This window comes from Cricetulus griseus, chromosome 8 (genome assembly GCF_003668045.3).
Source record: "Cricetulus griseus strain 17A/GY chromosome 8, alternate assembly CriGri-PICRH-1.0, whole genome shotgun sequence".
Lineage (NCBI taxonomy): Eukaryota > Metazoa > Chordata > Mammalia > Rodentia > Cricetidae > Cricetulus > Cricetulus griseus.
In genome coordinates this window covers 74,695,096-74,709,943 of record NC_048601.1, presented here as the reverse complement: position 1 = coordinate 74,709,943, position 14,848 = coordinate 74,695,096, and the positions used below count along the sequence as shown (strand labels likewise).

The window sequence follows — 14,848 nt, the reverse complement described above, 5'->3', positions numbered from 1 at the left end:
AATAAGTAAGGACATTGGAGCACTACATTCAGGCAAGTGAGACACACAAACACGTACAGGCAAGAGGAGGAATCCTCATGAACTGAACATGTTTCCCCCCAAACTCTGGGGATCGGGGAGCCTTCACGGCCACACCTTATTACTCATATCTAACAAGCGGTGGAGCTAGTGGGCTTGTTCACCCCTCAAAGAAACTCAGGACCCAACTCTTTGTTCCAAGTGAATCCTCCCATGGCCCCCTGGTCTTGTACCCTGGAGTCTGGGGCAGTTGGAGTGAATGAAAAGTTCAGACCCTCCTCACTAACCGGGACAAACACTTTACAAATCCTATCATTTATTTGCTATTTGCACATTTTAACAAGCCAGGAAGACACGTTTGTATATCACACAGTCACAAGAATTCAATGTGCTTCTCAGAGCATTGGTGTCCCTGTTCTGTCAATATCTGAAATGCACGTGCCATTCATAGCCCTTTCTTAAGCAACAGGAGTCACAGCAGACCCCAGGCTGCCACCTCACCAAGGACCTCCTCTGATATTGTCACATCCATGGGAGTGGTTCTAAGGTTTCTAAGGACAAGGCCTACAAACTGATAGGCTCTTTTAGCCCCTGACCTGGGGCACAGGGACACTAACCATGTTAGAACTCCTGACTTAGACGCTACCTCCTGCTGCACAACCACTCCAGACTCAGGCCTACACAACCAGAGTCCACAATCCCCTCCAAACGTGTCCTGAGTGAAGAACACTGTCATGGCCAAGACCCAAGACCTCTTCCTCTTCCAGGACCATTCATCCATCTGTTCCCTTCACATCCTTCTCCCTCAGGCACATTTTCCTTACATTTCCTTACATAGCTCGTGGCATTTTCTTTCTAGTTCCTGGATAGTCTCTCCTTCTACCATAAGCCAGAAACTTTTCAAATGCTTAAGAAAACAGACATCACTTGCTTTCAAAACCCCAGGAACCTGCTACTACTACCCCCGGGATCAAACCCAGCTCCTGACATTGGCCCCCTAGGCCCTGACTGATCTGACCCATCCACCACTTCAAGCCACCTTTCCTTCATCCTATTTTACCCTTGCTCAGACAACAAGATTCCAGACAAATCCTACTTTCAAGCCCAAGGCACTCCTAACATCTAGAACAGCTCCTTTCTAGCTTATGGTCCTGCAGGGCTCTGCAAAGGCACCTCCTGCAGGAAGTGACAATACCACCTGTGATGTCAGTGTCACAGAATCTAGAATGACCTGGGAGATGGGCCTCTGGGCATGCTTATGGGGGATGGTAGTCTTGATATAGTAACTGAGGTAGAAGGCCAGCCCACTGTGGGTGACACCATTCCCTGGCTGACATTCTGACCATGTTAACAGAACAAGGGATCTGGGCAGCAGGATGGATCCATCCTGATTGAGGTTCTCATGTGACCAGCTGCTTCAAACACCTATCCTTTTGACTTCCCTGCCGTTGACAGATCGCACCCTTAAACTGAACCAAGATAAACTTGTTTTCCATTGCTTTTAGGTGAGTATCTCTTTGCAGCAATAGGAAAGAAACAAAGGCAGCCTCCATGACGGCGGCTTCAGTTAGACTGGTGCTGGCCTTCAGGCTTTTGTCCACTTGCCTGTCAGCTTGCTTTCTTAGGACACAGTACAGTGGTGGGCATTCAGTACACATCTGCCAAATGTAAGAGCCTAGAAACCCAAGCCCGCCAGGCTGCTCTCAGTCCTTGCCTAACACACAAATGAACTTACCGACACAATCGCAGGTGGGGAATTCAGCCTGAGCCCTCTTGGCAGGTGTGTCCAGAAGACTCTTGGTGGGCGTGTCCAGGTACTTCAGAGGTGATTCCAAGAAGCCACTGAGGGTGGGTGTGAGTGGGTTTTCAGCCTTGGTGGGCGTGGCTTCCTGGCCTCCCTCCTCTGAATGGAAGCAGGTGGTTGAGAGCACAGTCACAGCCCCTGAAGACTCAATCTTGATCTTCTTGGGGGAGCGGGTGGCAAAAGGGCTCTCTGGAGCTGGCAGACATGTTGATTGGTTCTCAGGGTCTTGAATGGGCACCGAAGGAGGGCCGGGAAGCCCAAAGCTATCCCCAAATTCAGCTTCAAATTGCCGGATGAGCTCTTCCAGCTTGTCATCAGCAGGGGGGAGGGGGCCACTGGTGGAGCCTGGCTGTAGAACTGCCATAGGGCTGGGGGACCTCATTTCCTGAGTAGGGGGCAGCAGGCTGTCCCCGGAGGGACTAGGTGCAAATAGCGCAAGAGAAGGTTCTGGGGGAAGAGGGGCAGCAGAGCTCTGGGAGGCAGCACCCTGGGAGGCAGGAGGCAGGGCAGAGAGCTGGGCAGGTGGAGGTGCCTGTACTTCCTCTGAGGGTTGGGGTTTTAGCCCTTCCAGAACAATCTGCCGAAGAGGCAGGAAGACAGGCTGCATGTCCCGGGACCTGGACTTCTTGATCTGAATGGGCTTTCGGACACTGGGTTTGATCCCAGGGGTGGTTTTCTCAGCTCCCACAGGACCTCCAGCTGGGGTAGGGGGCTTCTTCTTCTTCTCCTTGGATGGTTTGTCAGGAGGCCGTGGGGCAGGTGAGCCTGGTGGGGCCCACCAGCCAGGAGCCTGAGGCTCTGTGGGAGCAGGGAAGGAGGCATCATGGGCCTGTTCCAAGAATAGGCTGCGCTTGTGGTGAAGGTGCTGCTGCAGCGCAGTCTGGGCCTTCTGGTGGGCGTCAGGCTCCGAGGATGGCAGGGGAGCCTCCCTCTGCGAAAGAGGGGATGGTACTGGGGCAGGGGAGGAAGAAGGAGCCTCAACCTTGACCTTGGGCTTAGTGGGCAGGGCCTCAGGCCGCTTGAATACTGACTGGATGTAATCACTGGCACTGCCCAACAGCTGCTCCAGTTCAGCCATGGGGTCTGGGCTTGGGCGGGGTGCAGGCCAGGAGTTCCGGGGTGTTGCTGGAGGGGTGTCAGTACCCCATGCTTCAGGAAACTCAGTTCTTGGAGTTGCTGGAGGGAAGGCTGGGCTATCGGGAGCAAAGGATGGATGTTCCTCTGGGGGAACCACAGGCCATGAGGGGGCCCGGAGGTAGGACTGGGGAGACCTGAAAGGGGCAGAAGGGGACAAGGCCTCAGGGAGTGGACAGGAAGCCTGGGAGGTGGAATGAGAAGGCTGAGGGAGGGCAGAGGAGAGCTGTGTGAGGGCCTCGATGGCAATGGCTGTCTGCAGGCTGATGTTTTTTTCCTTGGCAATGCTCAAGGCGCTCTGAGACAGAGGCAGGCCCTCCAGGGGAGGTGCCTGGGGGACCTCAGAGCTAAGGAGTGGTCTGTTGCTTGGGGCTGGGAGGCCAGCCTCACCAGGAGGCAGAGTGCCTGGGAGCCTGGGCCGCTCCTGCCCTCCCTCCATGGCCACAGACTTGATCTTCCCCTCCAGCCACTCGAGGTAGTCGGGGCACTCTGGGCCATCGCAATTGCAGTTGGGTGGTTTCATGCCATGCCTTGCAAGGGCCAGGGCGGTCTGTAGCGTGTCAAGGTCTTCACTGCCCTCAGAACAGCTCTCCGGTCGGGCACCCCTGCTGCTGTTCCCAGCCTCACGACTCATCTCACGGTTGAAGGTTTCATAGAGCCGGGTGCTAAGGGCCCCATAAGAGGACACAGCTTCGGCCACAGCCGAAAAGGCCACCAGATCGTGGGCATCTTCCAGGCGAGCAGTGTGAGCAGAGCCTGAGGCAGCGTCCCAGTCGGGCTTCTGGTCTACCCGCCAAGGACCTGTAGCTCCCAGCAGACTTGGTCCGGCGGGCTCTCTAGCACCATTGACCGGCGCCCCTGAGGTGCTTAGCTGCCTTGAATCTCCATGGTACACTGGCCCTGAGTCCATCTGACCTGGAACAGGTCCATCAACTGGGCTGAGCTCTGATCCTGTCTGGAGAGAGAAGAGGGGAAAAAAGGAAAACCATAAAACACACTATTTGTACAGTATCACCCTGCTTTAGTACCCAGTTGTACTTCCAAACCCCTCTTTTCTGGCAAATTCTCTGGTACTTGAGCTTCAGTCTATCTTCATGAATCTGCACTACTTAGCTGGCTTTACCAGCTGCAATAGAAAGGTCTTTAAAAGATCCCAAAGTAGGGCAGGGCAACAGCTCAGCTGGGGAGGTGCTCTCCTTGCAAGCATGAAAGAAAGAAGAGAAAGGAAAAGTGCCAGTAATAGTAGCATACACTTGTAATCTCAAGAGCTGGCGAAACAGAGACAGACCAATTCCTTAGGGTTTGCTGACTAGCCAGCCTGGCTGACTTGGGCAAGCTCTAGGCCAGTGAGACCTTATGGGGGGGGGGAGGGATAGGGGTGGGGATGGATGGCTCCTGACTTCCATACACACACGTGTGCATACATGCAAACACACCAAGAGGTCTTACTTATGTGGTGGTGGTGTGTTCTCAGTGTTACTGAGACCTATAAGAGGTCAGATCAATTACAAAAACCATGATTACCCCCAAAGGCTCTTAAGCTTCCAATAACCAAAGTCATTCGAAGCCCCTGTTTACTCTGTGGCCGGGGTTAGGGGGAAGAGGGTATAACAAACCAAACATGGAATGATGGGTTGTAAATAGGAAGCTAGAAAGACGACGATTCAGGGAAGCAGCCTTACCACTTAGCCTGGGCAGGATCAGCTACAACTTCCCACTGGGAAGGAAACCTACAGTTCCTTCTCTCCCTGTTAAATCATCTTAAGTTAGGGGAGCTAGCTCACATTCCCACATGCAGCCCAAAGCCTGAGGGAAATACTGAGGATGACCCTTTGGAGCCCCAAACTGAGATTAGCCCCGCCCCACACCGAGATCAGCTCCAATTCCATAGCCAATTGTGCTGATGGCATCTGAATTCCTGTTTGGAGAGATTCAGGCCTCTCACTCAGGAACAACCAGTATAGACTCGTGCCCTGGAAAGGGAAGGCCGAGGCTAAAGCAGGACCAAAAGGACCTAGCCCAGGGAGGTAGAAGCAAATACAAAGACTTAACATTAAGTTTACAAGATTCAAAATCCCTTGCAAAGTCCTTCCTTTCCATCCAAGGCCAGAAAAACCCCAGAAGGAGTGCCGGATTCTAAGTCACAGGCAGCAGGTGGGAGTGTTTGAGGTACAGGATTGACGGCTACAGGAGAACGTCAAGGGTTACTGCAGCTGCTGCACAGTCCAATGACCTAGCGCCTCAGCACCCCCAAAGGCAGACGGGTCTTTAACACTTGGTCCACAGTGGCTAGCACTAATGGCAAACTGGAAACTTTGACGAGCTAGGGCCTAACTGGGAGAAGTAGGTCAAAGGGTTAATGGGACCCCGGCTCTTTTTTTTTTTTTTTCTTCTTCCTGGTTCCTTGAGGTGAGCCCCCTTAGCTTGTGACTTGTCCACCGTGATGTCCTGCTTCAGACACTGGTGAAGCCAAGTGGCTATTGACTGAATTTTTCTATCTGTTGTTTTGTTTTTTTCCACAGCTATGGAAAGCTGACTGGTAAAAGGGGGAATTTCAGTAAAGACACCACCTTAACCAAATGATCAACTTTAGATACAACAATGTCTTTCAACATTGTGACCAAATAACTGACAAGAAGCAACTTAAGGGGGGGTGGTATTTTGGCTCACAGTCTGAGGGTACAAACTGTAGGTACAGTTTGATGGCAGGAACTCCCACAGCTGTGGCAATAAGGGTGTGGTGTCAGCAGACCAGACAGAGAGGGAAATGCTGGTACTTAGTGATCAGTACAGGATCACTATCACGGTCTGTGGAAGAGTGCCCATATTCAGGGTGGATCTTACCCCTTCAGGTAATCCTCTTTAGAAAAGCCCTCAAAGGACCCGAGGGTATGTCTTAATGCCCAAGGCATTTAATTCAATCAAAACTACCCTTACAGTTATCATTACACCATGTCAACATCAACACAGTAGCCTGGATAGGTTGGAAGACTCACAACTCAGAACTCCTGCCCAAACGTAGAACCTGAATCTATTCATGAGGACGCTATCAGGTAAAATTGCAGTGCTCTCTACACAAGTGTTCTCTCAAAACTTATCAAAGAACACCTTCCCATTTATGTAGACAAAATACTTGTTTATAGGTTAGATCTCAAACCAGTGGAAAGCAGTTATCACCCTGCTAATGCAATCTGATACCAACATGGACCAGATTCTGCTTTGTCCACCCTAATCTTGACTTGGATCATCATTAGATAAGACAATGCTTCTGGGGATGTAGCTCGGTGGTAGATCACATGCCTAGCACATGTGAGGCCCTTGGTCCAATCCTTGGTATTGCCCTCCAAAAGGTAATCATTACAACTAAAGAATCCAATTTGGGTACTAAAGAAATGGTCCAGAGCTGGGTGCTGGTGGTGCACACCTTTAATCCCAGCACTCGGGAGGCAGGGGTAGGTGGATCTCTGTGAGTTCGAGACCAGCCTGGTCAAAAGAGCTAGTTCCAGGACAGCCTCCAAAGCCACAGAGAAACCTTGTCTCGAACCCCCCCCCCAAAAAAAACAGAAATGGTTCAGCAGTTAAAAGCTGCTGCAGGCTAGAGTTCAAATCCCAGCACAAACTGTGCGGCTCATAAATTCTTGTAACTCCAGCTCCAAAGGACCTGACAACCTTCTCCTAGCCTCCATGGGCACACTCATGTTTACACACACAAAATCTTACTTTAAAAACAGTGAACGCCCTTGTTATTAGGACAAACATACACAAGTATTTAGCAGTAAAGGGACACTATTTCTGACTGAATCTCAGGTAGTCAAAACGTGCATATGTATATATAAACATACATATAGAGAAAATGCTGAAGCAAATGAGACCAAATGAAAACATTCTGGGAACAAGGTAGTTCTGGGTGTAAGTTTTACAAATTGATACAAGTTTTAAGAACCTGTCAAAATAGAAAGCTAAAAAGTTAGTTTAGTTCCTTGGGTTGAACACAAAATGCTTTAAGATGGCTAAGATAATGCCAGCCCCAAGAATGTCACACACAGCCGCCACAACTCCAGAGTCCCCAACACTGTCACACACAGCCATTACAGCTCCAGAGTGGCAACAAGGCCTCAGCTGCAGATCCCCCCTCATTACTGCTCTTGTCTTGGCCACAAAGGACCCCATGCTTCTGTAATGTCTCAGAGCTTTGAGCCTGTGGTCCCTGTGGTTTATTCTTAAAGCATCACTTCTACTCCCACCCCGTTTGCAGAGTTAGCTGTGTGCCTCTTTCTCCAGAACTCTTCCCCATTTTTCACTTATCACACACAGCCAGTATTATGTCTCAGCAGCTGCCTCTTACAGTGGGTGGCAGTTAATACAAGGCAATGTCTAAATCCTTCGCTACCCATAGCTGGTGCAGCAGAGCACTCCCAGGACAAGGAAAGTTGCCTATCCCCCACGGGCCGTGTAATATCTGCTGGAAAACTACCTTCTGGATATCTAGGAAGGTGAGCAGTAGAAACTTACACTAGTGTGGCTTATAGACCTGGGGCTATCTAATTTTACATGCTTAGGTATAGAAGGACAGGAGGAGGAGCATGCACAACCAAGAAGAAACAGTAGCAAGAGTCACAAAAACAATTGTCAGGAAGACTAATGATATATGAGCTGAGGCTTTCCCAAAATGGTCAAGACAACGAAAAGGGATTTTAAAAGTTATTTTTGGTGTGTGAATAAGAACGAACTAAGGCTGGCTGTGTGCCACTCAGTTCCCTCAGAAGGAAAAATGCTTTTCAGACCAAAAAGAATAAAGGGAAAAGACATACACATAGAGGGAAAGGAAAGCCAATGTGTGTGGGAGAGATGAGAAAACCCCAAATTCTAGTTTCCTTGCTAAGGAATCCCACTGATACATTTCTCAAAACCTGCTAGTGAGCCTGGAGCAAACTTGCCAGTAGAAGTTGCCAATGCATACTGTGGGCAAGCATGTTCCCCAACCTTCAGTTCCAAGTTTGAAGACTGGTAGATTCTTGAATGGGTAAGCAGGACCACAAGTAGTCATTTTGGACAGGACACTGTCAATTCAACGACTTCCAGCCTACCTTACCATTTTATGTCCTGTGGCTAATGAAGCAGGAGATAGTTACACTGATACCACGATGCCCAGGTCAGAACCACAAGTGCCACCAGGTCCAGCTTTGTGGGCCTGTCCAGAGTTGGTGTTTATTTATTTTTGACAATTTTTAAAGATCAATTGTATCACGGAGCCTCACTTTTCTTGAAGGTCTAAATTTCTACCAAGAGAGCTACTGCTTATACAGAATATAACTGTCTCAGCACACTCCCCATCTCAGCACCAGTACAGACTCCTGAAACCAGGGCCAGGGGGCAGGGATTGATTACTCATTAATACCTGAATCAACTACAATTTCATTTACCTGTGTTACTTTCGTAGTCCCCGTGGGCTTTTGATTTACAACTGTATCTGAAGATACTCAAGTTTCACAGTGTTTGCCACAATTCTGTTGAGACCAGCTAGAGAGCGTGCTGGCTTGCAAGGGCTGCCACCACAGCCCAACCAAACTCAGATACAAGTTAGTAAGTCGACTGACAAGCGTGGGGTCTAGCAGTCTGTCCCAGTGAGGCAGCCAAGCATAGGGAATAGTTTAGCAACCTGGACTCCACTGGGTTTGGACAATGCATGCTCACCTCGTCTAATAACGCACTTGGCAACTTGACACCCCTCCCCTCTTACCTGCACATCCCACTCCTCCATGAACCTAGAAACCCATCACTAACAAGGTATGCGGCACGCATACCTCTCTCTCAACAATGGACTGAGTTTCTCCTTGACCATTAATCTTAGATCCTATTCAATCATACTTGAGTTAGGTCTGGGTACAGAAAATAGGCCATTCTGAACTGAACTGGCTTGAAGTTTGTGTGCAATAAGACAAATTGTCTTCAATGTCAACTTTTAAGGAGAATGCCCTATTTGCCACCTTATGCCTAACTGGATATGTATATGATTAAAATATATATTTGGGGGGCTGGAGAGATAGCTCAGAGGTTAAGAGCACTGACTGCTTTTCCAGAGGTCTTGAGTTCAATTCCCAGCAACCACATGGTTGCTCACAACCATCCGTTATCAGATCTGGTGCCCTCTTCTGGTGTGCAGATATACATCGAAGCAGAATGTTGTATACATAATAAATAAAACCTTAAAAATATGTATTTTGAGCTGGGCGTTGGTGGCACATGCCTTTAATCCCAGAACTCAGGAGGCAGAGGTAGGCGGATCTGTGAGTTCAAGGCCAGCCTGGTCTCCAGAGTGAGTACCAGGATAGGCTCCAAAGCTACACAGAGAAATCCTGTCTCGAAAAAAAATATGTATGTATGTATGTATGTATGTATGTATGTATGTATTTGGGGGAAGGACATGCAAAATAGAGGAAATGGTTATGGATCTTGAAAACTGTCAATAAAAACAGACTACCCAGCCAGGCAGTGATAGCACACGCCTGTAATCCCAGCACATGGGAGACAGAGGCAGGTGGATCTCTGAGTTCTAGGCCAGCCTGGTCTACAGAGTGAATTCCAGTACAACCAACAAAAAACAAAAACAACCAACCAACCACACACCCAGACTACCCAAAGTCTCTAGTGCCCATAGTGCCCAAACCCCTTCTTCTCTTGAAAGTCCCAATAATTAGGGCCCTCAGTATCGTCACTCACACGGCCTGGCACCACTCTTGCCAGTGTATCTGGTCTGTTCTGTCACTTTCCTTTGAATAAAGCTCCCTTGCTCCTTCTGCAATCCGAGTGTGCCTTTGTTTCAATTCCTTAAGTAAAAGATCAAGACTCTGGACACACCTAGGCCAGACCCTGATCACCAGCAGCAACACAGCTGTTCTCGAAGAAGACAGATGTTGAAAACAGGAGGGTTAAACTATCCCTGTGTGGAGAAACCCGTGCCACCTGCCAGAAGGACAAACAGGCTGGATGTGGTGCCAAAAGGTCAAGAGGTTGGAGAGAGAATAATCAAACTGAGTAAACACAGCCCTGTACTGACACCATGTCCATGCAAGTCATACACGGGAGAGACACAGCAGCGTGCGCTCAGACAGAACACAATGATCCACACTCCCCATAATGTAGTGTGGCAGCTTCCGAGGTCCCGGCAGCCCCGTGGCTTCCTCAGGCTGTCAGATCACAATCCATAGTAAGAAATAAATACTTAGGGCAGTTGTCAGAACAGCTCCTACGAGCTCAACTACTATGTCATGCCCCATCCCCTCTTTCCTGCCTTTCCTTTAAATCTAGGCTAGTATGCTTTTACCGATGGGTCCCCAAAGTTTGATTTGATACAGGGCTGTAACACAACCTAAACAGGGCACAAACATTCCCTTCCTGAACGTAGGCTTCCTTCCCTCTGAGACCATAAACAAAGAAGCTGCAGTAAGCTGCATTTGATGCAGATGAAAGGTGACAAACAGGCCTGGGAACATCCTACAAGCACATGGCATTGTGTACTCAGGTGCACTTGGGCTGGCAGGGAAAGGAAGAGGCCAATTCTCTCCAGACAGGTATGCACACGGGGGGAGTCCAAAAAAGGCTCCTCTCAGAGTAGTTTTTGAGATTTGGCAGGAAAGATGGACAGGTATTTAGGAAGAGGGGAAGAGGAAGAAGAATTTATGGATGGAAGGATCAAGCAGGTATATGATAAGGAGGCCTGGCAGCACGGTACGCTGTGGAGTTCAGTTGGTAGAGCGTTCACCGCCTTGCATGTGTAAGGCCCTGGATTTGATCCCCAACCATGCACCAGATAAGCAGATATGGGAGCAGCAGCATGGACACAGCGGAGAGTAGACTTGCATTCCAAGAGGGAAAATTCATGTGTGCCTGTAAGCCCCAAAGGTTGTGACCCAAAGGCTAGGCAGATACTATCCAGATCTGTGACATGTGGCCTGAACTAACTAGCAGAAGATTGGGCAAGGAACATGTCATAGGGGTAAAATAGTAACATTAAGAGACAAAGAACAAAATACTTCTACTGGGTGAAGTCTTCCTTGACTGATCCTGCTTACTCCAGATCACTCCAGAGTCTGTGCCAGAGTTGAATCACCATGCCTACCCTCGTTCTGTTGGGATGCATAGCCAACCGTGCATGAGTTGCCAAGGGACAAGGCTCCTGGCATCTCTCTGGAACCTGTGCCTCTCTGCCTCCTGCAGAGCTCACTGGCATCTGTCTTATCCTCCCCCCAAGCTTTGGAAGACCCTCTGAGGCTCTAGACATAGTTAATGATCTCTCCCCTTTCTGGCTACAAACCCCACCCTGGGGCCCTCCCACCCCTGGGTCTCTTCCTTGACTCAATGCTGTTGACACCGAGTTCCCTGTCAGGTCTTAACTCGGGTTAGGGTGTGCTCCCCTCATTTGCAGCAGCAGGGACTTGTCCCTGGGAGACCAGAGCGAGCAAACATCAATGGGGCATAGACAGCTATGTCTCCTGAGGATCCGTGTGCACCCACAGATCAGAGCTCACCTTTACACCACTCCTGTCTCCTTCCAGGGCCACAGGAGCCTCTGCTGGAATGTCATTCTGCATCCTGCCTGGCCAGGACTCCAGGTTCCTAATCTCTACCAACAGTTGCAGGGGTTCAACAGCAGCAGTCTGTCCTCCCTACCCAAAGATTCCAGAGCCCCTGACAGTGGGCAAGGTTGGGAAAAGGTGGGATTCTTGACTTTCCTGATAATTCAGTCAGTCAACACCACTAGAGAGGGGGCTACAGACCTAATCCCAGACTCTTAAGTTTTTCCTGACTCTCAGTAAGTGCCCATGGGCTCTGCAATACTCTACTGAATAAGAAGCAAAGCGAGGTACTTAGAAGAGCTATCCCAGGAGAGCAAAGTGCTGTTGTTCACCCTTTCTCAGCTTTGGGAGGAGGACAGTTAGAAGAGAGCTGGCCTGCTGCTTGTAAGCTACACACCTCGTTTGCAGAAACCCATCCAAGGTTGTAGCCAGAACAAGCATGCTCCCAACAACCTCCACAAATGCCTATTTCTCCACAGTGGACTCTCTAGGGTGAATTCTCCCAGAATTTGAGGCAATAAAGGCTGCCTCCCCACCCGGATGGTTCTGCCTCAAGCCCAGCCCAGCAGCTCCACTCAGCCAAGTTAGCAGCTGTTGGAGGGCTTGAGTTTTGCAGCCCCACCCTCTCCCTCAGCTGAGTCCCCAAACAAAAACTAGCTCTACCACTCTCATAGTATAGGGATCCTGTTTATGGCATATTCTGTCTAGAGATGATCAATTATTCATCTCTTCAGAGGGTCCTTTCCTCCTGAGGTTTGCTGACAAAGCTGGTGTGTAATGGAGAGACTTTTAGGGAGCCCTGGCAGAGGATACACACAGCTGCCAACTTTGGCAGAAGAGTACGTGGGCACATGTGCATACTCATTACTGAGACCCAGGGGTGTTCCACCTTTGCAAACTGCAAACCTGAGAAGGTCATGTCTACCCTTTTGAACCATCACTCAATGGCAGAGCCAGTTCTCGTCGGGGAGGGGTCAGATGTGATTCTCATGGTTACTATTCATTTTATCAATACAGCATTTGAAAACCTCCTGCTTTTCAACTATTACAAAATGGACCGATACAGATCTGTCAGTGACTGGATGATGCTCAAGAAAATGCTGAAACTCTGCTTTGTCTGTGACAGACAACTTCTGCTACATTTGGCAGGAGTACAGGAAGGGCTACGGGAGTTCCTGCCCTCTGACCTAATAGTAATTCATGTGGCTGCAAAGAGGAAAGGAAAGAGGCTCAAGTGAAAGCAAACGGGTAGAACTATCCGCTGCCGCACCTCAGAGCAAGCCGAGCATCACACTCAGCACCCCACACTTACTCCTAGCTCATTTAATCTTCTCAAGCTCTATTGGCTCAGTACATAAGGACACTGAAAGAGAAGGTAAATAACATTTCCCGATCATACAGTGCTGCCATTTTAAATCACCAAGTACTCTGAATCTCACTTCAATAAATGTAAAATGCACACACGCACACACGCACAAAATAAGGCAATAGAAGAAATTAAAAATGCTACAAAATGCCAAGATTGCTCCCATAGCATTAACAGAAAAGAACTACAAACAACCTGAGTGTTCCAGAAATATAGGGGTAGTTTTAAAGTGTTCTATTTGTCTTCATGGAAAGAAAGTGGGAAATTAACATATGCAAAATATTCTATTACAGAAACACACGCACACACAGCAGGCAGATGAAAGATGGCTCAGAAGTTAAGAGCATTGGCTGCTCTTGCAGAGGACCCAGGTTCTATTCCCAGCACCCACATGGCTGCTCACAACTGTAACTCCAGTTCCAGAGGATCTTACCCTCTTCTGTTCTCAGGTACCAGGTATGTACATGGTACCATGTACATGGAAAACACTCATACACATAGATAAAAATTAGAAGCTAAAAATAGTAAGACCAGAGTGATGCCTGGTGTGGTGGTGCAAACCTGTAATCCCAGCACTCCGGAGGCTGAGACAGGAAGGTTTGAAGTTTGAGGCTAGCCTGACATACACACATAGCAAGACTGTCTCAAACAAAACAAAACTACACCTTATTAGGTGTAGTTTTAAGCAATCTCTGTACTTCCATTTCCTCAATATGTAAATTGAGGGGAGGGTAATAATGCCATCTATCCTCACAAAGTCACGGAGGATCAGACACATGACATATGTCACAGCAGCACAGGAATGCATGTGACAAGCACCACAAAAGGGTGTTAGTTTAGCACCAAGTGCCATGGGGTTCAGCAGCAGCTCCTGACAGAGGACGACCAATCCGGAAACATTTGTAAACAATGTTTAATGTCAAATCCATGTCCTGTGGCTCTGTAGTTGAGAAAGCATGTACACGCATGAAAGAGGCAGCGTGTCCAGTCACAAAACACAGGAGTCGTAGGCAGCAGTGGGAATAAGCGGCCACAGGGCTGGGAAAGGATCTCACAAACTGATGAATTAGACAGTGGGGAAGGATGAGATAGCTCAGTGGATAAAGGCACCAGACCTCACAACCTGAGCTCTGCCCCTGGAGTCCACAAGGTAGAGATTCAACCCATGCAAGCTATTCTCTGACATCCACAAGAGGCGGGGGTGGGGGTGGGGTGGGAGAGTGGAGGAGGGAGGGGGAGAGGAAGAGGAAAAGAGAGGGGGGAGAGAGAGAGAAAGTACAGAGAGAGAGGGAGCACACACTAAGTGCCCACACAAAGAACTGGCCTTATGCTGGCCATGATGATGCATGCCTATAATCCCAGTATTCTGAAGGCAGAGGCAGGCAGATCTCTATGAGTCCATGTACAGCCTGGGCTACATAGTAAGACCCTGTGTCAAACAAAAACAAAAACACAAGGACTGCCCTTCAAATACACACACACACACACACACACACACACACACACACACACACACACACACACACACACGAGCGCGTGCACCTAAAGATTTCTACTGAACAAGCAAAATTAAACATAAGGAAGCACAAATGGATAATGAAAACTTCAGAGGAAAGAAAGACTGAATTCAAGGCAATGAATGGTTGAGTTTCTGAGGCAAAGACAGGGTTGGACTAGAATATACAGGCAAGCAATACTTTTCAGTTAGGTTTTATCTGTTTGACATTATGTGTACATGTTAATGAACACAAGAAAAATTATGACACTGCATTTGGTGATATGTAATTTAAGATGGTAATAGAAAATTTTCAAATATAACACAGAAAGTTGTTCAGTGAATGTCCATGTTCTCTACATACTGACTGAAAAAGACAGGGTCTCATGTAGACCAAACTGGCCTCCAACTTTCCGTGTAGGGAATGCACCTTGAACTTCTGGTCCTCCTGTCTC

At 48.6% G+C, this 14,848-nt stretch overlaps 1 protein-coding gene across 7 annotated transcripts in view; it reads right to left on the bottom strand.

The window, feature by feature from the left end:
• Tet3 (tet methylcytosine dioxygenase 3) overlaps nt 1-14,848 on the bottom strand; it is a 98,672-nt gene that overhangs the window by 43,066 nt on the left and 40,758 nt on the right. For all 7 annotated transcript variants that reach the window (XM_027428822.2, XM_027428820.2, XM_027428823.2 and 4 more), the window contains one exon: nt 1,754-3,911. In XM_027428822.2, coding sequence (XP_027284623.1) covers nt 1,754-3,911 — 2,158 coding nt within the window. The remainder of the gene's footprint in view (nt 1-1,753; nt 3,912-14,848) is intronic.